This window comes from Kogia breviceps, chromosome X (assembly GCF_026419965.1).
Source record: "Kogia breviceps isolate mKogBre1 chromosome X, mKogBre1 haplotype 1, whole genome shotgun sequence".
In the NCBI taxonomy this organism is placed as follows: Eukaryota; Metazoa; Chordata; class Mammalia; order Artiodactyla; family Physeteridae; genus Kogia; species Kogia breviceps.
In genome coordinates, this window is record NC_081330.1 from 113,734,194 (window position 1) to 113,758,746 (window position 24,553).

Genomic DNA, 24,553 nt, shown 5'->3' on the forward strand with positions numbered 1-24,553 from the left:
GGGAGTTCAGAATTTTAGGCGTTGAGATTTGGTTAAGGCCAAACCTGGGTCCCTCCCACCCTGGAGCGCTCAGGGCTCCCGGCAGGTTCCCCTCCCTGCGCGTGATCTGAGAGTGTCCAGCCTCGGGGTGACGGCCTGACTAACAGAGGCTAACTTGTGGGGAGGAGAGGGAAGCGGGTCCGGGAAGAAGGGGGAGACTCCAGGACTTGTCCCCAACTGCCCGTCCTCGCAGCCGACACTCGCCTGTCCCTTTCTGCCCTGTAGGTGCTCTAGGGAAGGCCGCGCGCCTTTGGCAGAGCTTTGTCTTTAAGGGGACTTTTTCCAGAGTTGAAGACGGAGATGAGAGCGGTTGAGGGACGCTACCAGCAAGAGAGCAACCGCCGGGCTCAAGGTGAAGACTAACAGCTCAAGGCGTTGGGCCGCAAGAGAAAACCGAACGCCCCAACTGCAGATGTTTGCTTGCGTCCGTCACCCCGGGACCTCGGAGGCCCGTCCGGCCTAAAGAGGACGGCGGCTGAGGGCCACTGAGGTCAAGGCGCTGTCCTGGGAGCGCAACACTGGCTTTGAAAAGGGCCAAGTCGGTCTGAACGCGAGCCGAGCCTCAAGGCCTTGTCTCCAAGGGAGTGAGGTCCTCGGGTTGGTGGAAGGGGCGCACGTCGCCCGAGTGGCACCCACAGGCCTGACATCCGAATAAGCTAGAGCTTCGGGCTAGGCCTAAAGGGTTAAAGGAGGAGCTCCAGGAAAGTTGTTAGTTAGAAAGTTGTTAGTTACAAACAAAATATAAAAATAAAATTGGCTCGGGTGCGTGCCTGCTGTCCCTCCTCCACCGCCGGCCTTCCCGGAATCCAGTCCGGGTTTTGCGCGGAGCCCACAGCCCGGCGCAGGCCTCTGGCGAGAGCCAATCAGAGGGCGCCTCTCAGCACGTGGAGGAGAGAGACTCCAGAGCTCCGCGCCCGCAGCTCACTACACTTGTTACAGCTTGTCCTGAGCGCGGAGAGGGCGAGCTCCGGCCACGGGCAGGGCGGGAGCCAGCAGCCAGCGACCGAGCGAGGCAGAGAGGCACAGAGATCGCAACAGTATCCATTATAACCAGTCATCTAACCCCACCCCCCCAACACACACCCATCCATCCCAACAGCCCCGAGAGGCAGCCAGCGGCCCGCTTCTCTGCGCCCAGGGAAAAAAACCCAGCCATGAGCAATCAGTACCAGGAGGAGGGCTGCTCCGAGAGGCCCGAGTGCAAAAGTAAATCTCCAACTTTGCTCTCCTCTTACTGCATCGACAGCATCCTGGGCCGGAGGAGCCCGTGCAAAATGCGGCTGCTGGGAGCCGCGCAGAGCTTGCCTGCCCCGCTGGCCAGCCGCACCGACCAGGAAAAGGCCGTTCAAGGTAAGGCTGTGCTTGCCGAGCACCTGAAAAGGGTGCTGGGCACTGGTTTGGATGTGTGATGTTCCGGGGCCAGGGGCCTGCGGTTGTCCAACTGGAGACGGAGGAAAGAGAGGGAACAACTCTGAGGCCTGGTGCCTCAAAGAGCGGTAAACATCTCGCCAGGGGATGTCTCTCCCTCCCCCTCTGCTTCCAGAGAAAGCAGATACCGAGCTTCGCTTCAAGGGCCCCTAGGTTCTCGGTATCCGTCCTTAGGTCGTTCAAATGCCCCCTTTGGTGGCCTTGGGGGTGCTCTGAAGAGGGGCCACAGGCCAGAAACAGCAGGTGCCGGGTGGACTCTTGTAACAGCAACTTGGTGAAGACAAGAACCCCAAAAGCTGTGAATGGGGACTCCAGGCCGAGTGAGCCTTGGCCTTTCCTCTTTGGAAGATTTCTTTATATGTGGTGGTGTGCTTTTTTCTTCTTTTTAAAATTGTAGATTACTTGTGACCTTTTAAACCCAAGCTTTGCAGAAAACATCTCCCTGGGATTCCCCAAATGCTCCTTATTGTATTTAAAGTGTATGAAATGTACGGCTTCTGGGTGTTGTTTTTTTCTCTGCTATGTTATTTTTTTTAACAGTTGAGATGTTTACAAGCTCTTATTTTTTTCTAAAATTAAAAATTTCAGAACAACTGTCGTTTTGCCCCGAACCTGTTACACTCAAGTTTCGCCTTGAGCTGGCTTGCAGAGGTGTCGCAGGGAAAGAATTGTTGATTTCTTTTAAAATCCGTAAACCAGCGGTCCAGCCGCAGCGCCACTTGGAAGACGGGAGCGGACAGCGGAGAAGGGGGCGTTTAAAATAAAACTGACTGTTTCCTTTTCTTTTTTTAGCCTGCAGTGGCACCTGTGCCAGGCGCTTCCTCGAGGGGAAGGAGCGGCCTGTGCCTATTGCACCCCCTTCGTCCCCCACCCAGGCCTTTCTGAACCCATTTTCTCCAGGACGATTTTTCTGTGCTCGGAGCCGCCAGCCCCTCCCGCTGGGGTCTGTCGGGGCAAGGCCGCACTCAGGGCCACGGGCCGCTCCCCATTCCCCCGCAGGGGTCGCCCGCCGGGCAGCGGCCCCTCTCGCCATCCCCGGCCGCGTGGCAGAGCCGAGGGCAGAGGTCGTGCGCAAAGTTTTCAGGGTGGTGGTGATTTTTTTTTAAGTTGCTGAATGTTTTCAGATTGCCCCCTGCCCCGAAATGGGAAGGAAAAAAGTGAGAGAGAGGGCAAGGGGAAAGAAAAAGAAAGGAATAAAGGAGGGAAGGAAGAAGGGGGGCGCACAAATAAGAGAAAGGAAGGAGAGGGAGAGGGGAAAGAATGATGAGGAGACGGGATGAGAGAGAAAGAAAAGGAGAATTTAAAATGAAAGGAAGGGCGAGGAGAGAGAGAAAAATGTAAAGGAAGGAAGGAAGAAAATAAAAGGAAGAATGGGAGAGGGAAAGGAAAGGAGGGACGGAGGAGGAGAGAAGGAAAAAAGAAGGAAACAAGAGAAAGGCAAAGAGAGAAAAATGTAAAGAAAAAGAAACAGCAAGAAAACTGGGGAAGGAGGAGAAGGGCTCGGAGTCTGATGGCGCGTGGTGGGGGGGGCAGCGCGCGCCGGGGCCTAGGCGCGGAGGGAGCGGCGGCGGGCCGGCCCGGGCGGCGACTCTGGCGGGGGCGCCCGGCCGGCCGGCGCGCTGACCGCTCTCCCTTGCCCGCAGGCTCCCCCAAGGGCAGCAGCGCCCCGTTCGAGGCCGAGCTGCACCTGCCGCCCAAGCTGCGGCGCCTGTACGGCCCGGGCGGGGGCCGCCTCCTCCAGGGCGCCGCGGCGGCGGCGGCGGCAGCGGCGGCGGCGGCGGCGGCGGCGGCCACGGCCACGGCCGGTCCGCGGGGGGAGGCCCTTCCGCCGCCGCCGCCGACCGCGCGGCCCGGGGAGCGGCCGGACGGCGCGGGGGCCGCCGTGGCCGCCGCGGCCGCGGCCGCCGCAGCCTGGGACACGCTCAAGATCAGCCAGGCGCCGCAGGTGAGCATCAGCCGCAGCAAGTCGTACCGCGAAAACGGGGCGCCCTTCGTGCCGCCACCGCCCGCGCTGGACGAGCTGGGCGGCCCGGGGGGCGCCGCGCACCCGGACGAGCGCCTCGGCGCGGCCGGTGGCCCCGGTGGCGCCCCGGCGGCGAGTAGCGGCACGGGCGCCGAGGACGAGGAGGAGGAGCTGCTGGAGGATGAAGAGGACGAGGACGAGGAAGAGGAGCTGCTGGAAGACGACGAGGAGGAGCTGCTGGAGGACGACGCCCGCGCACTGATCAAGGAACCGCGGCGCTGCGCCGTGGCCGCCACCGGAGCGGTGGCCACCGCCGCTGCCGCCGCCGTGGCCGCTGAGGGCGGGGAGCTGTCGCCCAAGGAGGAGCTGCTGCTGCACCCAGAGGACGCTGAGGGCAAGGACGGCGAGGACAGCGTGTGCCTGTCTGCGGGCAGCGACTCAGAGGAGGGGCTGCTGAAGCGCAAACAGCGGCGCTACCGCACCACGTTCACCAGTTACCAGCTGGAGGAACTGGAGCGGGCCTTCCAGAAGACGCACTACCCAGACGTCTTCACCAGGTACGCGCGAGGGGTGGTCGCAGCGGCAGCGGCTGGAGGGAACGAGTGGGTCCGGGAGAGGGAAGGTGGTGGGGCAGGGGCCCCGGGCTGGGGCAGGGACCCCGCTCCTGGACTCTACCCAGGCGCGCTCTCCCAATGCACCCACCCCGTTGACCAAAAACGACTCCCTCCCTCCCCCCTACTCCGGGCCTTAAGTTTAGACTGGGATATTTTTTGTTTTTAGTCCTTCCCAAGGTCCCTCCAGTTTAATTTTTTCAAATTACGAGTTTTAGTTAGAGAGGGAAAAAGAAACGGCCTTTCCAAAGGCCGCCCGAACACGCCACCTTGGAGACTTGCGCACCCTTGCGCATACACTCAGGGACCCGGGCGCTACGGTCCGGAGTCCGGGCCAGGTCCCAGGCGAGGCGCAGGAAGCGCTGCCGGCCCTCGCCGCCAGAGCTAAACAGGGGCTATTTTTGGCCGCTGTGTGGTGCGCTCGCCATCCCTGCCTGATGCCCTGGGCGCCTGCTGGGTATCAGTTAACGCAGTTCGCAGTGAAGCTGTCCGTGCCTGCGGAGAAGGCCGTTAAAAAGATCCGAGTTCTGTCATTTGAGGACTCCTGAAATAACCGAAGGAAGTCAAAACGGGGCAGTGTTTGGTATCTGTACAACTGTGGAGGCACCGGCCATAATCTTCCCTTCTCATCGCTGCCCTCTCTCCCTCCACACACATTAAACCCAGTGTTGGTTTAATGTACGCGGGTTCACAGGGGCGGGCATTGATTGCTGGAAGCCTGGCAGGCAGCAGACGGAGCAGCTGGGGGAATTTTTCTCTTTGGACGGCTGTCCAACCCGGGCTTTCCTCCTGGTTACGCTCCACTTCCCACTCGCCCGGGTTTTTTGGGGGGAAAGATGTACCTGTGAGATGACTGGGCCTCTGAGGGCCAGCTTATTCATCCTACCTGGGGCGCCGGCCTGGCTGGGGGCCTTCCTCTCCCACCCCAGGGCTTAGGTCTGGCTCGACGAGGAACCAGGGTTAGGGCAAACTTTCCCCAGCGGGGAGGGAGAAAGAGATGGGTGTTTGCCTAGCGTTGGGCTTGTCAAGCTCGAGCAGCACCTTCGCATGAGGCGTGTGCGGCTTTTCAACGTGCATTTTAGTAGCAGCGGAAAGCTGTCCGCCCCTTTGAACCGGAGGAGAAATCGCTCAGCATTCAGGAGGCCCGAGCCAACTCGCAAGTGTAGTTGGTCTAGCCATTAATTGCCAAACTGTCTCCTAACCAGAAACGGAAAAGAGTAGATTTGATGTGGGGCAAAGGCACTGACCTTGATCATCCCCTGAGCTAAACTTGGTCCTCCCGTGTCATCCAGTCCCTTCGTTACCTTTAGAAAAGAAAAGAAAATTTCAAACAATTGTGTCTAGCAAATAGCTAACCGGCCGACCTGCTTTTCTGCATTTATCACACGTGTAATTCAAAAGAAGAGAATGATGTGGTGTCGCTTGGCACCCAGGTCTGCCCTTTTTTAGCTTCTCCAGGGGAACCAAAGTACATGAAGAGGGGCAGCTCCTTTTCGCCACCCCATGCTCACCTCCTTCCGACCCAGGGGGTTATTTAGAGTTCCTTGGCTCCTGCCCGGATCCAGCCGGGAGTGCGGTTTTGGGGTTTTAGATTTGCTGATGCTCACTGTAGCAGAAGGCAGAGGGAAAGCTCTCCAGTGAACCGGTTTTCTCCCAATCCTGAAGTTTCAGGTGTGGGCCAGGGGCACTGCCAGCAGTGTAGAGGCAGGTCCGAGACTGGGGCGGCCCCCGCTCTTTCATATTAGCGAGCGGAGGGCCAATTATTCTCTGCGCGCTCATATTTTCGGTAAACAGGTCGTGAGCCATTTTACAGCATTTTAATGGTTTCCTATTTGCCTTAATTGTCGCAGTAATAACTGCAATGACGGGGTAGGGTTTCAGTTAAATTGACTTCCCCTGAGATGGGCAGGGTTTGTAGTGGGCACTGGAGTCAGGAGGTGTGCAGAATTTTGTTTAATCGAAAAATTACCCCACTGAACTCTTAACAAGCTTAACATATCTCCAGAGGGTAATGGGGAGTATGACCTAAAGGGGTGAGGGAGGGAGGATGGCGGCGGCGGAGAGAGAGAGATGGAAGGAGAGGCAGAGAGCTGGTGAGAGAGAGAGAGGAGAGGGGAGAGAACATTTTTGAAAGAAGGCAGAAAGAAACCAAGAGGGCGAAAGAAATGTTTTTAGTTGGGTGTTGAGTTCTCCCATTTACTATTAGGACAAAAGAGGCTGTAATCACTGAGTGTGTGTGTGTGTGTGTGTGTGTGTGTGTGTGTGTCTTGTCTAACTCTGGCTTAGAAGTGAGAGAGAATCCGAGACTTAGACACTCAAGAAGTCACCCCTGTCACTTTTGAATATAATATGATACAATATAACAGATAACATCCTATATCTGGGAGTGTGTCGTGTTTTTACGTTTTCAGTCAAATACAAGGCACTCCAATGTTGAAGGGATGGTGATGCCTAGGTGTTTGGGGTGAGACCCTAATGGAGGAGGCTGCCAGCAAGGGAAAGGGGGCTGACGGGGGTTGCTGGAGCCTGCAGTGACCTCCTGCCTGTGTGTTGCTTTCTTATAGGGAGGAACTGGCCATGAGGCTGGACTTGACTGAGGCCCGGGTCCAGGTGAGCTGCACTGCAGAGAGGGAGGAAGGGAGGGGCAGTGGGCTGGGGTGGGGGGGGGGAGAGTGGAAGAGAGATGGGTTGATGGATTGGAGGGTTGTTGAGAGAACCCCCTTCATAAAATGAAGAAAAGCAGAATCAGAAAGATAAACCCAAACACTCACACACAAAACTATATTAAAATATGAAGACCTGGGAGGTTGAAGGGGAAGATTTCGAGGTTTGGGAGCCTTGTGGAAGGAGTCCAGGATCATAAGAGGGGTTTCAGGGTCCCTGAGACTGCAGTTCAGAAGCCCCCTGGTCCACAGCCCCTGTAGGAAACAGTCTGCAAACTGACTTCCCCTGATTGAAATAATGGGATGGAGCATGGATTTGGTTGTTAGACAAATCCGCTCAGCTCCAAGCAGGTATTTGGCTGCGATTAAGTCTCCAATCGGGCTTCATAAAAGCCCACTTAGTGCTAGAACAAACAGGGCCATTTGAAGGCAAAATGCTGTTTGATTTCCCCTCTGCCCGCACAAGGAGCTGGCTAATGCTATTTGATTTCCCATTTTTTATAGCAATGAGCCCACATTGATCTAATAGGGAGTGAGTGCAATGCTATTAAAGGTGTTTGCAGCCCCATACCAGAGTGCATTTCCGAACCCAGGCCTCATAACCAAAGAGACGATCAACACTGGGCAGCCCCGACGGCCAACAGAAAACAGATGTCCCTGGGTTAGGAGCTGAGTGAATCACTTTACAGTCAAAATCAGGTGCTGATAAAGCACAATAAATTCCATATGGCTCATTTAATACACAACAGCTTCTTGCATTAGAGGGCTAATGATGAGGCCTGTCCCCTCCTTTCTGTTGACACATTTCTCCATTGTCAAACAGAGATGTGACAGCAACTCTGCATTTTCAGCTCAGGGGAACGAGTCGTGGGAAAGTTAAATAACTTTTAAAAAGAAAGAGAGCGCCCCCCCTCCCCTTCTCCTCTCTCCCTATTCACTGGAGAAGATGTAATTAAGTGAATATGAATTATTAGAGTCCTTTCGTTTACCTTTGGGGGGCCTCGGAGGTATTAATTCAATAATAGGAATTGCAGGGGGACATCTTGATAATTGCAGTTTGAGCCGGGAGAGCTGATCCGTCTGTAGAAGGTTTCCACGTTCTTTGAGGGCATTCTGCCTCCACTGTCCCCCCCCCCACCCTTACTCCTTTCACTGCCATCGAGGAGGGGTGGATATTGTCTAGACAGATTTGGATACACAAAAGCTGCCCACCCAGCCTGGTCCCATCTAGTCTTTCTTTTTCAAGTCTCTGAATTTCCACACTGGAGTGTTTCTGTGATTCTCAAATAGATTATTTGAGGGCTACGAAATGTTATGGATGGGCCCCCTTTTGGCAGAATTTTAAGTAATCAACCGACTTGGGTTCTTGATTTTTCTTGCCCTAGGTGGCTGTCTAGAAGTCAAACCAAGCCTAGACACTAGTGCTAGTAATGACAGCCCCCACTGTGTATATTTGAAAGGCATAGATGTCTTAAAATTTTAAAAACATTTTCCTCTGGGATCATTTACATTATATTTTAATATAACTCTGTATAGCCCTGGAGTTCATTCTTAATTTTTAGACTTGTGTGCAGGCATAAACCCAGCCCTAAAAATATTAATGCCTTCAGGGGAGAAGGAGCGTATCTTAGCTGTGGGTGTGATGAGCAGGTCACATAAAAATAATTTCATGCTCCTAGGAGTTATTTTTAGACTATGGTAGCTGCCATATTTCAGGTAAAGGTCTCTGCTAAAACTGCTTTCTATTAACAATTAGCAAGATACCTTGTGCTGAAAACCTCCCCCAAGCCTAGAACTATCTTATTTAAATAACCGATTTAAACCACATCCCCAGAAGAAATAAAGGACCCGTTAGCTAGCTCTGAAGATGTGCACAGTCTACAGGTATCCTACACTCTGGTTTCTGTGTCCAGGTATTGCTGAATACCTGATCCCCTCAGTCAGTGCCTTAACTCGGCAGAACCCGGCCCTGCATAGAGCCCCTGCAGATAGCACGCTGTGTACTCCACACTTCATTTCAGGGAGAACTGGGCCCCTAAACTGTATGCCTGTTTGCTAATTACCGTGGGTATTTTCTTCCCTCCCTCTCAGTTCTCCCCAAGCCCAAGAACCCAGTGTACTCCACATAGGCGTTCAATAAATATTTCTGGAAAGATCAAATGAGCCACCTCCCTGATTCCCTTTTCGGTGCAGAGCAAGAATTTTGCCACCTCTTGGGTAAACCTGAAATAGGCAAAAATAGCTGATTTGAGGCAGAAAGCTGATAAGCATTCTTTTCTCTTGGTGGCTGCCTGGTCCCAAGAGTCACCACTGAATGCCAACTTCTGCATGCCTTATTTTGCTCATTCCTCATCACAGCCTTATGAGTAAACTTTTATTACCCCCATTTTACAGATTAGAAAACTGAGGTTCAGAGAGGTTTAAGTGACCTGTTTAAAGACAACAGAGCAAGCAAAAGGAAGCGCAGACATTTAAACCTTGGTTTCCTCACTTCTGAACACATGAAACTACATTCCTTAAAAATTGGAAAGGAACTAGGCTGGTTGAAATATCCACTGGAAAGGGTTCACTTGCCCAGTGTTTCCTGCTCGCTTTAAGTTGGGCCCTCTTTCACTGCCCCTTTGGCCCCAGACGTGTCCTTGAACAACCTGAGGCCAGAGAGGGGTGAGGTGGGCGCAGGCCGCAGGGGAAAAGAGGCAGGGCCCGCAGCGCGCGCGAGGAAGAGGCGGGGTGGGGGGGGGGCCGGAGCCGCGCCGACCCCGGCTTCTTTCCGCTTTTCCGCTTTGCAGGTCTGGTTCCAGAACCGTCGGGCGAAGTGGCGCAAGCGGGAGAAGGCGGGTGCACAGACCCATCCTCCGGGTCTGCCCTTCCCCGGGCCGCTCTCCGCTACCCACCCGCTCAGCCCCTACCTGGACGCCAGCCCCTTCCCCCCGCACCACCCCGCGCTCGACTCGGCCTGGACGGCCGCTGCCGCCGCCGCTGCCGCTGCCTTCCCGAGCCTACCTCCGCCTCCGGGCTCGGCCAGCCTGCCGCCCAGCGGGGCGCCGCTGGGCTTGAGCACTTTCCTCGGAGCCGCCGTGTTCCGGCACCCGGCCTTTATCAGCCCTGCGTTCGGCAGGTAATACGCGGCTTCGGGGAGTCTGTCTCTCTCATACACGCACAGAGGCCTGGGTCCAGGGACGAGGCTGGAGACAGGGACTACACACATCTTTTCTCTTTGTCTTAACCTCAGCGATTTAGCCAAAGAAAATAATCTCTAATTTTGCCTTAAACAATGTGGATCTTGAAGGGAATGACTTGGGACTGAGCGGCAAAGGGAAAGGCAGTGGCGATAATAGCAACCGTGGAAACTGGAAGTGTTCAATGAAAGCTGCATCAGTACAATTTGAAGGCAGCAACAGCCCAGGCCATAGGTGGTATGTGTGTAAACAGGTACAGGTGTAGGCCACAGAGCCAGAATGACTTTTCTTCAAGTTTTGCAAAAATCCTTCCTCATGCCCCAAAGCCAGGCAACCAGAGGAACACAGCCCTGGCCCCCACAGGAGCCCTGGAGTCACGGGCCCTCTGGGTGCGAAGGATTCTTTCTTCTTCCCCAGACTATCTTCCTTGTCATTCAAGTGACCCACTGCCAACCATACCCACGACCCCCATATATACAACCCCCGACCCCCCCCAAAGCGGCACAAGACAACGAAAGAAAAGAAAAACAGTTCATCATATATCATAACTCCCTTCCTTTAAATGAACATCGAATGATGAAATTAAAAGTCTGTATAATCACACGGACAAAGAAACAAAGGAGAGATGTATTAAGTTGGAAAGTGCAGTGAAAATAAAACTGAATGCAGCTTCAATGATCTCTCTTTGAGAGAACAAAGAAATAATAGATTCATCCAACTGCACAGCCACTTAACAAAAAAATCATCTTGGAGAAAATTTTCGAAAAAGACTCAGTAAAATTAGTTTCTTGTAACAAACCAACAAAGTAAACAGAAAGTGCACTGAAGTGTAGTTAGTGACTCAGTTTACCTAGTGGAACCAGGGTATGTTACGCCCCCTCCAGGCCACACTTCCTTTCTGGAAAAAATTGTTAAAGTCCTCTGTCCCTCGCTCTCCACCCTCTCCTTTACCCTTCTCACAACAAATGACTTGTAAAAGCTGGCAAACCACGGCTGGAGTACCGGCTGCCAGATTTGGAGAGGCTGGAAGAGGAGTGCGGTGCGGGTGGTAAAAATAACAGAGGTGATAACAGAGGTGGAGGGTGGGCTTGGGAGAAGCAGGAGGCGCTCCTCGAGCCCAGGTGGGCTCATTTCTAATCGTGGAAACCCTGAGTTGGCCTTGCGGGGGCCCGGAGCCAAAGCCCTGGGGGGAAGCGGCGGGGGTAGGGGTGGTGGCATTGAGCGTCAGGGGCGGCTCGGGCCTCAGCTGTAGGTCAGCGGTGCAGTGCGAAGAGAGTGGAGGAGCCGTGCGGGACAATCCCGGCGCCTCCCGGAGGCGGTGGCGCGGACTGGAGTCCCAGGCTTTGGGCTTCGCCGTGCGCCGCGCGCGGGGGTCGCGGGTCGGGGATCTCTGGAACTAAAGGCTGCAGGGGCGCAGGGAAGGCGGTGGGGGAGAGGTGTCGCCGCTCCGGGACGCGGGGCCGCTGGCGGGTTAGAGCCTCCTGGCGAGCGGAAATCTACAGACGGGCGCCCCCACCCTCGCGGTCGTCGGCCGAGCACTGGCAGCTCAGCCCGGCGCGGGAGGGCGGCCTCAGCGGAGGGAAGGCCGGCAAACAAGACCGGTTTTTTCAAGGTAAAAGGAGCCCCGGGCCGAGAAGGAGCCCTATATAGAGAGTACAAAGTGGAGCACAGGTCTTGATCAGTTTTGATCCCACGTTCTTCCTTTCTCCCTTTTTTCCCTTCTCCTTTTCTCTCTTCTTTCTCTTTGTCTCTCTTCTTCTCTCTCCTGGCAAATCGTATTACAGGCAATTGGAGCTCCTGGTCTAAGAATACACCCCCCTTCTTAAGCGAAAGCACAGAATCCGCGCAGTTGGGCCATGGGGTTTTGAGACTCGGGGCTTGCCTCCGCGGCGTCTCTGTCCCCTCGGTCTTTTTTTCCTTCTGTTGGTTCCCTGCTCTAGTCAACCCTCTCAGAGCACCCCAGCCTCCCGACCGCGGGTCCAGCTACTCCCCAGCCCGCGGCCCACCCGGGCCTGCGACTCCCCGCCCCAGCGGCGGCGCCCCTCTGCGCCCTTCTGTGCCCTCTGCTCCCCCGGGGAGAGGCGGCGGGGAAGGCTGCCCGAGGCGCTGCGCGCAGCTCCCGGGGCCGTGACCGCGCTGTTTGCTCTCCTTGCAGGCTCTTTTCCACCATGGCCCCCCTGACCAGCGCGTCGACTGCGGCCGCGCTGCTGAGACAGCCCACGCCGGCCGTGGAGGGCGCGGTGGCGTCGGGCGCGCTGGCTGACCCGGCCACGGCGGCCGCAGACAGACGCGCCTCTAGCATAGCCGCGCTGAGGCTCAAGGCCAAGGAGCACGCCGCGCAGCTCACGCAGCTCAACATCCTGCCGGGCACCAGCACGGGCAAGGAGGTGTGCTAAAGGCTGCCCTCCACCCTCGCGCCCCAGGCGCGATCCGGAAAGGTCACCTCACTCAGCACCACTTAAGACCAAATGGAAACAGAGGACCAGCACACTCCCGAGACGGCACTGAGAGAGCGCAGCCGCCTTCGCAGCAGCCTGGACGCGGGCAAGGCAGCCCTCGGCGCTACGGGACGTGGCACCTCCTCGGCTGGCTGTCCACCCACCCCTGCCCCTGCCCCTGCCCCTGCCCCTGCCTCTGCCAACCTCGCTCCAACTCGAACGTCCACTCTCTCCCGTTCTTTTACTGAAAATATCCGGGAGGTTTTCTCCCTAAGACACCTGGTACTGAAGTTAAAAAATTTAAAAGCCCAACCTCTCTTCCTCCTGACACCCCAGTTAGGTTTTTTTTTTAAATTTTCCTAATAGCATTTTGGCGCTCTAAGTTTATCTCCCCAGCGTGGGCCCCGGCTTCGGGCCGGGGAAGCGAATGCGAATCTGTAAGATAGCTAACAGTGCACTTAACGGAAAGGGGCGTCTTGTTCTTGTTCTCTTCTTTATCATACACCAACCAAGGTTTTTATATCAAACCAAAGGGAAATACTCTGCTAGAATATGGACTGTTGAAGTCACCAAACTGTGATTATTGATTCTGTACATACCATTGTTATTAAAAAAAAAAAAGAACAGAGCTTTGTATATTTGAAATGTTATAACGCAATTGCACTCAGCGTGGTATGGTAAAAGTTTGTCCTCCTGTAGATTCTTACTGTGTTGTAGATACGGTAGGGTTCCTAGACAAATATTTATGTACTCAAGCCCTTTATTTAACTTATTAACTGTAGAGGCTTCCGAAACCTTCAAGGTAAAGGCAATGGTACAGTACTTTTGTGTAATGTGTAACTGTTATCACTTTTCCTTGCTATCTAGTGGAGAAGTGTCACGCTCAAAATAATAAAAAAAATATATATGTTTAACAAAAGGAAGTGTGAATACTCTCTACAGGCTCTGAGGGGACAGTAGTAGGGAGCCCCCCAGAGGCCGGGCGTGGGCTCCTGCGCCCCGGCACCTCCAGGGTTTATCTGAACTCGCGTTTTCCTGGCAGAGGCCCCTGGTTTGAATCTGATCCTCAAAGGATCCGTAGGGTTTCCTACGAAGGTTAAGATCGCTGCCGCCGCGGCGCTTTCCACGCGCATCTCGGCTTTCCCGGGTCCTGTCGCAGCGGGAGCTGGGGGGCCCGGGGCCCAGAGGTGGGGTGGGCTTGAGGGAGGGAGGGTGTACCATAGGCATTGTTGACGGTGAAGACAGAAATTTGAAGCGAGCGGGAGTCTTGGCTCGGAAAGCGAAGGAAACTGTGGAAAGTGCCACGTACAAGGAAGTGCGCAGTCCGAGATGACAGGTAATGGCGAGAGCTAGGAGCCCAGGCGCTGGCTTCCGAGGGGGCGGGCTCCACGGTACACGCGCGGGTAGGAGGGTGTGTGTGTGTGTGTGTGTGTGTGTGTGTGTGTGAGAGAGAGAGAGACAGAGAGAGACACACAGAGAGAGAGAGAGACAGAGAGACGGAGGGAGAGAGGGAGGGAGGGAGGGAGGGAGGGAGGGAGAGGGAGAGAACGCTGGAACAGTGATGGAAAGGCAGCGAGGGGTATCCAAGTGGCAGATCTTAACTCGACAAATGTCATTACATCACTTATCTAGGCATTGGGAAATGTATATACTTTAAAAAAAATCTAAACAACTCAGGTTTCGCGAGGAGACCCAAACAGATTTGCAGTCTGCACCCTCCTGGGCGCACCCCTCGCCGGCGACGACGGTACCTTCTCCCTCCCCCGGGCCCTGCCTGCGCCCCGCCGGGTGACCGCTCCGTGTAAGCCCGCCCGCGGGGGCCGGGTCTCGCCAACGCTCCCAGGGTGATGGGAAAGGGAAGAGAAGCTTAATTAGTTTCAATTTGCAGTAATTAGCGCGCTGGACCTTTGGGGAGAGGGGCGGGCGTGGGGGTGGGGGGGTGCGGAATGCTGCGGCGTGACGAGCGCGGCTCTCAGAGCCGGTGCCGCCGCCCCGCCAGGCCGCGGGACAGTCGGTCGCGGCGGGGCGCGCGGGCGTGTCTCCGGGCCGGGCCCGCCGGGATCCGCGCGCGCTCCCGGGCCGCGACCCAGAGAAGGGGGGGCGGGTCCTCTCGCGGCCCAGGGCGCAGGCGTGCGCGGCCGAGGGGCAGGTGCGGGGGCTGGCAGAGGTCAGCGGTGACTCGGGGGTGGGCGAAGCGCTCGACAGCTGCCGCGCTCAAGCCCGGGCGTCCTCGGTTCACCCAACCGGCCGGAAAGCCGCAGCTCCCCATCCCCCGGACACCTTGGGGAGCACGCTGGCGGGGTTCAGGGCTGAGGGGGCTCCCTGGACCCTGGCCGTCGACCTTGGCGGTGAGCCACCCGGCCCCGGCCCTGAGTTCGCGAGGGCGGCGCTCGCAAGCGGGGGCCTGGCCGGGGTACCGGGAGTAGGCGCCAACTACCTCCGCTCAGCCCTTCCGCCGCACGTCCCTTTCTCAGGGTTTGCGGGCCCGGCGGGAACTTTCTAGGACATCCCCCGAGATCTGAGTGTCTCAAGCCTTCAGACTCCACAGGGTCTCCTGGGGTGAAGGCCGCTTTCCTGGGGTGGGCAGGGCTACTCCGGAGTTTTGGGTGGGGTGGGGACGGGAAAGTAAGTGCAGGAGGGGCGTGAGGGAAAGGACTTTTTTTTTTTTCGGTGATCGCTATCAATTTTCCGTCGATTTTGACTTTTTGTTTAGGTAGGGTTTTTTTTCCCCCTCCAGGCTGCCAGTTGAATGGTATACGAGAAACAGTACCATTCTTCCTGTTAATGAAGTCTTTTTTAAGTCATTTTTTCTCATTTGACCCTTCCATGGAGCAGAAGCAAATTGCGTGAAATTACCTCCAAGGATTACATTTATTACTGGCCAATGAGAACCCCTTGCCTTGTTTTACAAACTCTTAATCCTATGTCATTCTGATGCCGCAAACAAGCCCGGTCCTGGGCCTCCTATTCTTTCAACTTTCCCCAGCTGGAGGGACCTCATTCTGCACTTAATATTCCCCATAAATATCACACGCTAAAGACCCCCTGACTTCCAGCAAGTCCACATTAAACATGTGACATGTCACGCATGACAAACTCTGAGTATCTTTTCAAAGCAGCATTAGAAGCAAAGAAACCAATTTTCTTCTCCTTCCAAACCTCCCCAAGTGCTGAATGATGGGGATTGGAAAGAGCCACTGGAGCGTACTTAGGGGGATTTTATGAGATTTTCCAGAATGATTTAATCTTATTGTGAGCATTATTAATGAATGGCAACCCAATTTGGCCCCAATATCTGGGAACGCGGTCACAATGCTGGGAGCGGCTGACCCCCGCCCCCCAACCCTAAGCAAACCTCTTCCACTCTAGAAGAGGCCGTGCAGAGCCCGGGGAGTCCGGGAGAACCCCTGTGATGGGGGTACGGCTGTTCCCTATCACACCCAGGCCGAAATGCTCCACCACCCGCCTTCCCAGGGCCACCCCTACAGCATTTTGGGTGAGGGGTGAGGGAGCCCGGTCTGGCCTCTGTGGGAAGGATGAGGGGAAAGGCTAAGTTAACTTGCTACGTTTTCAGACACGCTAGCCAGATCCGGAATGGGGCCCAAAAGGCAAGGCAAGAAGGGAGCAGTTGGCAAAGTATTTTCAGAAGGTGCCCCTAAGTGTTCTTCAGTCACCAGCTACCCATGGGCTGGACTGTGAACAGTTAGGGAGGACGGCTTATGTTTGTATAAGGAAGATAGAAAGTGGATGAATTAAGGAGAGTGACTGCCAAAAGGAAGCTTTTGGGACTTGAAACTCAGTCTTCAGCTAAAGTCACCACTGTTGGTCCCGGCCAGTTTCCCACTTTTTTTTTCTCCTAGTACCCCCGCCCCGCATTGGGGCAAACACTTATGATTATTGGTTTTGATCTGTAATGCCAAGAGACAAGGCACCTGTACTTCTCTTTTTCATATCATCTTGAGTGCAAAGATCTTACTAGAATGGAAAAGGGGCTGATGTTAGAGGAAAGGAAATTATACGTAAGTTAGTTCAACGTGCTTTTAGAGGAAAAAATGTGTACGTGAGCATACATGTATGTGTATACACAGAAGTGTGTCTGAATGAAGGGGGTCTTAAATGGGGCCTAAAATGGTATTTTGGAACACCGAGTTCCACGGAGCAATTGCTTATGTATTTAAGTGACAGTGGCAGCCTGGCTGGGGGGCAGGGAGAAGAAAAGCTGTCACCTGACCGGGGTGGGGGGGGAGGGGGGATAAGTATTTTTCAACGTAAAAAGTTGTGTTGTCCCTGGACGTTATTAACAGTCCAGTTTGAAGTATACATTTTTTCCTTTAAAGAAAAGGGAGTGATTACCAGTTGTACATTAAGAAATGTCATTCAGTAATTTTTATTCATTCTCCGGAAATCTTCGTAAAAGCCTGAATCATACTTCTACAAGCAGCAATTTTGTTAATCCAGGGGGTTATTACTCTGGGCCCTTATTAGGTTCTACACCACTGCCAAGCAATCCTATAACCCTCTCAAAAGAAGTTTACCTCCCTGTTATAAAACCAGTAGTGGTATTTATACTGTGCAATAATTAGTGTATTACTTGAATCCACTAACACGTTCATTTTATCTCTGCACAAAACCTCTAGTCTGCTTATAGAAAGCTTGTGCCTCCTTTGGTGCTGGTAAAGTGGTGAAAGAGTGAATTGAAGGCTGGTTGCACTTTCTCCTTTTGCCTCGCCTTAATTCCCATCTCTTTTTGCTCTCATCCAATTAGCACAGTGTATTAAGCGGTTTATCATCTCATAGTCAGCTATTGAGAGAAACAAGGCGAGCACTTTGCAATAGAACCTGCGCTCCTTTGACACCCTCAGGTACTTACATATTCCACTGTGCTATGAATAATAGAGGAAGAATGGAGCGCTAATTCCCTCATCAAAGAATGCCTTGTCTGCTGCTTTGCTCAACAACACCATTCTGATCAAAAGAAAAGCAATAAAGCTTAGCATAACAAAACGAAACCTACTTATTAGCTTAGTGGTTAAATTAATGCAGAGCCGCTGCTATTCAAAACCAAGGTTTGAAAACAGCCTCCAACAACCTGATAATGCTGCCTTCGGGATGAAGGAATTTTAATCTGAAATTTGAGGCTGGCTCAGATGAGTTAATCTATTAAACTGCTATAAGGAAGCTCCACAGCAAACCGTTCAATTAAGAAATATTTAGGTGAGGGGAGAGACAGAGACACAGAGAGAGAGAGAGAGAGAGAGAGAGAGAGAGAGAGAGAGACAGAGAGAGAGAGAGAGAGAGAGAGAGAGGGAGGGAGGGAGGGAGGGAGGGAGGGAGGGAGGGAGGGAGGGAGGGAGGGAGGGAGGGAGAGAGAGAGAAAGAGAAAGGCAAGGCAAGGCAGGTTAAAGTTTGGGATGAGAGATGGGAGAACTGAATTGAGGGTCTGGGGTGTAGTGTGCTTTTCACAGAACCCTGACACTAGATAGGGAAATCTGCTTTTGGAGTTTCTTTATCTTTGCATTACTTGCCAAACTAATTTAAATGCTATGTTCGAAAAGGCGTGTTGAGGTGTGTCTGTATGTGTGTTGTTGGTAAGAGGAGGTATGGGCTGGAGAAGGGAGTGGCTGTGAGGGGCACTGAATCCATCCCCTTTCACCAGCCTCTCCCAAACTCCAGTCTGTCAACTTTGATTAGCCCCACGTCTTGGGCAACAGTCTCGAGACGAACCCCATCTGTCTCCTAGACAAATTAAAACCTTAACTGAGCAAGGTCTTGTACGATTTTCAACTTCCGGACTCCCCTATCCCCCTTTACATGAAGGAGCGTTGACAGCAAGTTGTGACCCTTGCTAGATAGATGTGCTCCCTGTTGTACGCAAACCCTAAATTCAACAGGAAACATGCCCCTTTCAGATGGGTTCCTTTAGGGCACTGAAGGAAATTTAGTGCCCTAAATTTAGCCTAGAGGTTTAGTCTGGCCCACAGCATTTAGAATTTTATTTTCAAAAATCAGTTGCCAAGGTTTAGAAATCAAGACACTTCGTGGCATATCTGGATTCCTGTCTTCTCTTAAAAACCAGATCAGATCGTACGGCCACGCTGGGCTCAGTCCCTCCCAGAATTGCTGAGTAGCTGCTGCCCCCTTTGGACGGGACATGGCCACTTGGGTTTACCAGGCCCTGCTACTCTCTAGTGTGAACCCGGCCTGTTTCACTTTTATCACCTGAGCTTAACACTCATGCCAGGGAGCCTGTGGAGACATATGGGGAGGCTCCCCCTTTATAAAGAAGTGGGCAGCATCTCTGCACCAATCCTACCAATGCACTGACAACCGACGCAAATCAGGGAGTAGAAACCTTTCTCAGAGGAGAAAAGTGACCATGCCATGTTCCAATCTCCCAACAGAGAGATCCACTGGAATTCATAAAGTTGCAGTTTCAACTTTCTATAAAATCCTGGAATCCTCAGATGCCTCCTGGAATCCTTAGGTGCCTCTCAGAAAAGCCTCTTAACTAACCTGGAGTTACTGATCTGAATAAAAAACCATCAACCCCTGTGTTAGCTCTTTTTGGGAACTGTACTAAGAACTGTCTGACCTTCTATGGACTTTCTACAGAAATGGTTCCTGCCCTCACAGTGATTACAATCTAGATGCAAGGGACAAGAAGCAGACCAGTGAGAACCCGTTTCTGTCTCCTGGAGTTTCTTGACGAGCAAGTTCAAGATCACCCTCTATTTGTATTTACCATAAGAACCCCAGGTCCCAGAAATCGAGGAAAACGTGCCTTCTCTTCGGATAGCAAAGTGGGAGTGTGGGCTCAGGAAGCATGCATTAGAGAACCGTCTCTATAACCCTATGCGAGAACAGCCAGGAAAAACCACCTAATCCTTAGCTTCCCAGAGCAGCCTGGGTGCCGCAACTTCTGATAGGTCGCAGAGCCTGAGGTACCAAGGCATTAATTAATTAACCGACACGGCCATTAACCCAGTGTTTCTACTTAGAACCTGAGTATAGGAGACAGAGGAGAAATGTGGAGAGGGTGAGGGAAAGAAAAGAGAAGGCAAAGCAAGATACAGGGCAGCGTCATCTCCACTGCTTAACAAGTAAGCCTTTACTAGGGTCCAAGCCGGGTGACCTTTCTCCCAGGAGCCATCAGCCTTGCTTTCCAAAAGGAGACAGCACTGGGCTCTTGGCTTAGCCCTGTTTGGCTGTCGGAGTCAGCAAAGCACATGAGAAGCCATACTTCCTCTCTTAAAGGACACAAAGTGCATGGAAATGCCACTCAGAACATTGGAACATACATCACACCGAGGATCTCTGAGTGGAGACCTGAGCGGGCTGAGGTTTGGGAATGGGATGGTCTCCGGTCATCCCTTACTCCTGGCTGCCCTCTCCAGTCCAGTCTTTGCACCTGATAAGGAGTCACTGCAGTGGATATCCCTTTAGAAAGCTTTATTCTGAAGTGATATAAAAAGCACAGCATGTGTTTCTCTTATGAAAATCCACAGGGAGGTATTTTTTTTAAGAATATAGCATAGTTGTACAAGGGGAAATATGTTTTGTTAGTATAATCTCACCAAGAACGTAAGAAAGGAAAGACTGATATGTTGAAACATGTTTGGCTTCTGGCAAAAAGGCACCGTTCTGAAGAAATGAGAAAAATAGCGCCAGCGCCGAGTAACCATCTCTCCCCCCAGTTTTTCTGAATGTAACACAATGATCCTCACCCCAACCTATACACATTTTTAATGAAATGCTATAGGATATGAAATTATTTAACATGTGCTCCCCTTTTGTATAAACTTTTACCTAGATTTTCTACTGGAGGAAATAAAAAAGGAAGGTGAGTGGAAAACGGCTGCCCGGTGTGCATGTACGCGTGCATGTTGGGCTTTGGAGAAATTCAATACACAAGTAAGCTCTGTTTAATCTATTTAGTCAGTGCGAGGCTTCTCAATCTCCCCCCTCGGCTACCTATATGACAGAAAGCCTGAAAAGGAGAGCCACTCCTGGAGCCAGCAGCCCGGGAAGCACTTGGGTTCAGACTGGATTTAACTGGCCCGTTCCCCTAGAAATCCAGTCCCCAACGCGAATGTGAAGCAGCCATCTCCAGGTGGTGTTTCAACAGCACGAGGTATACCGTCAGAGGAAGGCGGTTTCGCTGTTCTCTGATGCTTGGTAGACTAAATATTTTTGCCGTCCCTTCCCCCTTAATAATCCCCCTCCCAAGCCACATCCACACAAACATGATATGTAGTCCCAAAGGAAAAGTGATGCAGGAGAAGCAGCCAGGGCCATGGTGCAGGCGCCGAGGATATGCGGGTCTTCCTTCCACCGGCCCGGGCGTCCACTTCCGGGAACCCCTCAGAACCGCACAGCACAATCGGCGAAGAGTTTGCTGAGATTCACTTCGGAGTAGCCACTTTGGGACAAGAACTGCTCTGCTGTGTTCTTGAGTTTTCTATAGTCCTGAAGAACTTTGGGAGTAAAAAACTGCTTCTTCAACTTATCTAAAAAGAAATAAAAGTAAAAGGATTACAAGTCTCAGAGGCAGCTTCTTTTAAAGAGCATTCAGTATTGCTCAAGCACCAGAAGCAGGGGCTGTGCATCTGTTCTCACCTCCAGGTCCGATGTCCTCACGGTCCTGTGGCTGGTCTACCCCTGGGGCCAGTCCCGTGCCGGGGGGCGGGGGGACGGGACCCCGAGATTCCTCTGTAGAAGCCTTTCTTCCTTCTCCCTGCCCGCCACTTCTCGGCACCTAGCTGACTCAGCGCACCAGGGACAGAGCCACCCTCGACTGACGGGAACTGCAGGTGCACGGCCGTGTGCAGCAAGCAAGGTGAACTCCACTCCCTGACGCCGGATTCGCGGCGCTGTCAAGCACACGCACACAACTGCATGCAAAGTTCGGATGTGGCAGGAACTAGTCTGTCTCAAAAGGAAGGCAGAGCCTCCCAACGCAAACTCCCCACATCAGCTGGGCCTAGTCAGCTTCTTCTAGTCCCTTCCATCTGCGTCCCTCTGCTACACAAAATCTCCTCTGCTCGAAGAGGCGAGGGGTAGGCTGTCTCGAGACTACCTGTCCATTGGCAGGACTGCTTTTTTCTTCTCTGTCCACACTGTGTGCCCGTGAACTTGAGGGGTGCAGCCGTCCTTCCTCTGCTCCTTCCACCCCATTCATCCCTGGCCTTAGAAAAGGGCACTCTCAGCCGGAGAGAGAGGGTCCTTCCTTTCCCTCCCCAGGGTGTGAGACCTCTACATTTGGTTCTTTGGAAGGAGCACTGGGCAGAGACACCCAGGTCTGGTCTTTTGGGGACGGGGTGAGCCCTGGGGTTGCCAACCCTGCCCAGGATGGTTAAGATGACACAGCTTTTGTTCAAAGCTGCTCAGGAGCCCTGGGAGGTGTTTGGAGAGGCCCTTCTAAAAAAAAAAAAAATTCCCCATCTGATGGCTGAGGAAACTGGGCGGTTAAAGTCACCTGCCCCAGGGCACACAGCTGGAGATCTGGGATGCAGAAATGCAAACCCAGGTAGCCAAAACCCTGAGCCCACGCTCGGCAAGGCTCACCGTGCCCCGTGCTCCTCACTGTCCCTGCACCCCGTGTCACTGCTCCCAGATAGAGACGGGCAGGCCCCCAGATGCTGGCCTGGGCCAAGGAGGCTGGGGGGAGCGAGGCTGTCTAGCGCCCCAAGATAGGAAAGCATGGGAAGGAAACACGGAAGGGAGTGCATATCAATCACCAAAAGAAAAAAACCCCACGGAAACAACAGAGCAACGGTGAGGTCTACAAAGCACCTGGAAAAGGAAAACTTGGTCTCCAGGTTTTTGTTACTTAGCTACACATTCGAGTTTATTCTCCACAACCTTTTCTAAATTACAACAATTGCCTTTCAAGAAACAACAACAAAAAGTTTTGTAGAGAGGATTTAAATGCCCAAAGGGGGTGGAAAGGGACGAGAAGAGAGAGAGAGGGGGCGCATCGTTAAGCAGAAAGTTCTAATTATCCGAGTCTGGGAATACACAACAATGGCCCGAGCAGTGGCGGCCCGAGGCCAGCGCCCCATGCATGTGAATGACACAAACGCATGTGTGACGGGGAGAGACATTTACAGAGCTGTGGTGAGACGGAGCAGGGGAGGAAGAGAGAGGGCACAGCTCCTCATGTGTTTACCTCCTCTGCTGATGGGATATTGACTTTTCCCACCAGGTTGGTTAGAAAGGGGACTATTTACGCTGCTACACAGCAGAGTTAGAATGACAACCAGCGTCACTCGTCAGTCGGTGCTCTTCTTCGTGAAAGACAACTGTGACCGCCAGCATATCCCATAGCCGGTCAATACAGCCCAGGCACCACTCCACGCCGGTTAGAGATGCAGAAAAAAGCTCCTACTTGCTTCCCCAGTGAGAACTGAATCGATAACGTTTGGAAGGTCTTCTGGGAAACAGAACTGCACGAGCTGTCACAGGCCACATCGGGGGTGGGAGCTGAGGTGGGGAAAGGGCTCACCCCTTCTTTGTGGTTTTTCTCTCCCTGCTTTGGGCACCTGGGCCACCCACGTTAGGCTTGTCACTCTCGTTTCCCTTAATGCTACACCCACCCGCCACTTTAGAACTCAAGGGAAAATTCCAGGGTTCAATGGTAGAAACCAGTTAATGTAGCCGGTAGAACCTGATTCCTTCTCCCTGTTCCAGTTTTGGGAGTCAGGGAAGAGGCCATCTCACGAGCACCTGACCCGAAGCAACAACTGTGAAAAGATTTCAAGAGGACATCAGGCAAGAGGCGGAGAAGACGTGCAGCCATCCCGCCCCATCCACAGAGATGCCACAGGCCATGGCTGTTGCTGTCTCAACAAGCAACCAAAAAAATCCAAACTTCAAGACAGGGAAGGAACACACGAGCACACCAGCAAAATAATACTCTAGCGGACTGAAGCAACACTGGAAAGCGCTCATCTTAATACACCAGCAAAGCGAATCTACTTTTCCTGGGAACAACATTTGAGGAACATGTATCTACAGCTTTTTTACCCTGGTCCTTTCTACATGAGGATTCCTTAGGGTTATACACTCATTACCAAAAATATCCTGTCCCCAAGCCCTATAAAAACAATGAAAACCGAGTCAGACTAGACTATTAACTATTCACACAATATTTTATCAGACAAGAAAATGAACTGCTAATTTAAAAGTTGGTTTCTACTAATTAAGAGTCTAAAACCTCAAAATCATGCAAGCTACAGTATTTTCTACATGGGATGAACTAGACCATCATCTGCAAGTTGAACTTGTCTTAAATATTTTATTTAAAAGTCAACAGATCAAGTAAGATGTCAGAACTATTTTTTTTTTTAAAGTGGAGTATTCTCTCATCTAAGGAAACCATCTCTATTTCAGATATTTTATTTCCGTGTCAGTAAACTGAAAATCTCTTTTCAGCTTCACTCTTTGTAAAACCCGTTTTGGACTTAAAGAAACACGCTGAACTAGAAAGCACGAGGCAAAGACATTTTAACATCGCCTACTGGTTATTTTATTTTAATTAAGGCAGGCTTAGGCACACAGGCAGCAGCCGTCTCTGTTCTGAATGTCTGTTTCATTTATTTCCGTGCAAAGGTATCAAACAACAGTCAGTTATAATTGATTCTGTCAGGTGTTATACAGTCAGTCATAATTGTCTCTGTGTAGAGGTGTGTCAATTTACTATATCTGAATTAAATATTCTGTCAATTATGAAATCAGGTAATAATTTCAGTCAGTTTTTTAATTGCATGGCTTCCCACCATACCGTTCTCTGATTTCCCACCTTTTCTAATCCGTAGCCTCCCTCCCTCAGTGCAACGTGAGCTCTCCTATAAGGCGTGGAACGCAGGAAGCTTTGGGAATTTTGAAAGAAAACCTCTTTACAATTTAAAACCATCCGACCCGTAGAGAGCTGTTGGCTCTAGCCTGGGTGTCTTTCTCCTGAATATCAATCAATAACCGAGTCTGGACAATGCACGGGATCTGAAAGATCTCAAGTGACATCCCTGTTTCAAAGGCAAACACATTTAGGGCCCCAAATCAAATGACAAGTATTAAACATTTCTCCATCAAAATAAGAAAGAAAAAACATCATCTCCCATTGAATTCTTCTTTAGAAAAAAATTTACAAGGCACAGTGCCAGGCACACACAGCCTATGATGCATTCATCAACTAACCAAAGCCTAGAGGATCACTGTCGCCCGTGAAATCACG

The 24,553-nt window shown here is 52.5% G+C and overlaps 2 protein-coding genes across 3 annotated transcripts in view; one reads left to right on the forward strand and one right to left on the reverse strand.

Annotated features, from left to right (window-relative positions):
• The first annotated feature begins 945 nt into the window (after positions 1–945).
• ARX (aristaless related homeobox) lies at positions 946–13,240 on the forward strand. The gene is made up of 5 exons (XM_059050635.2): positions 946–1,389; positions 3,111–3,987; positions 6,606–6,651; positions 9,494–9,822; positions 12,039–13,240. The coding sequence occupies exons 1-5, from the start codon at positions 1,194–1,196 to the stop codon at positions 12,277–12,279; spliced, it is 1,689 nt and encodes a 562-aa protein (XP_058906618.1). The 5' UTR covers positions 946–1,193; the 3' UTR covers positions 12,280–13,240.
• A 6,993-nt stretch (positions 13,241–20,233) lies between these two features.
• Positions 20,234–24,553, reverse strand: part of POLA1 (DNA polymerase alpha 1, catalytic subunit) — a 294,285-nt gene continuing 289,965 nt past the window's right edge. For both annotated transcript variants that reach the window (XM_059050625.2, XM_067022985.1), the window contains one exon: positions 20,234–20,828. In XM_059050625.2, coding sequence (XP_058906608.1) covers positions 20,683–20,828 — 146 coding nt within the window. In that variant the 3' untranslated portion in view covers positions 20,234–20,682. The remainder of the gene's footprint in view (positions 20,829–24,553) is intronic.

What these genes read in the sequence shown, in the direction of transcription:
- ARX (XM_059050635.2), top strand. Translation starts at nt 1,194, where the DNA reads ATGAGCAATCAGTACCAGGAGGAGGGCTGCTCCGAGAGGCCCGAGTGC. An exon ending in TGACTGAGGCCCGGGTCCAG is followed by an intron (nt 6,652 to 9,493) that starts GTGAGCTGCACT and finishes TCCGCTTTGCAG; the next exon opens with GTCTGGTTCCAGAACCGTCG. An exon ending in ATCAGCCCTGCGTTCGGCAG is followed by an intron (nt 9,823 to 12,038) that starts GTAATACGCGGC and finishes CTCTCCTTGCAG; the next exon opens with GCTCTTTTCCACCATGGCCC.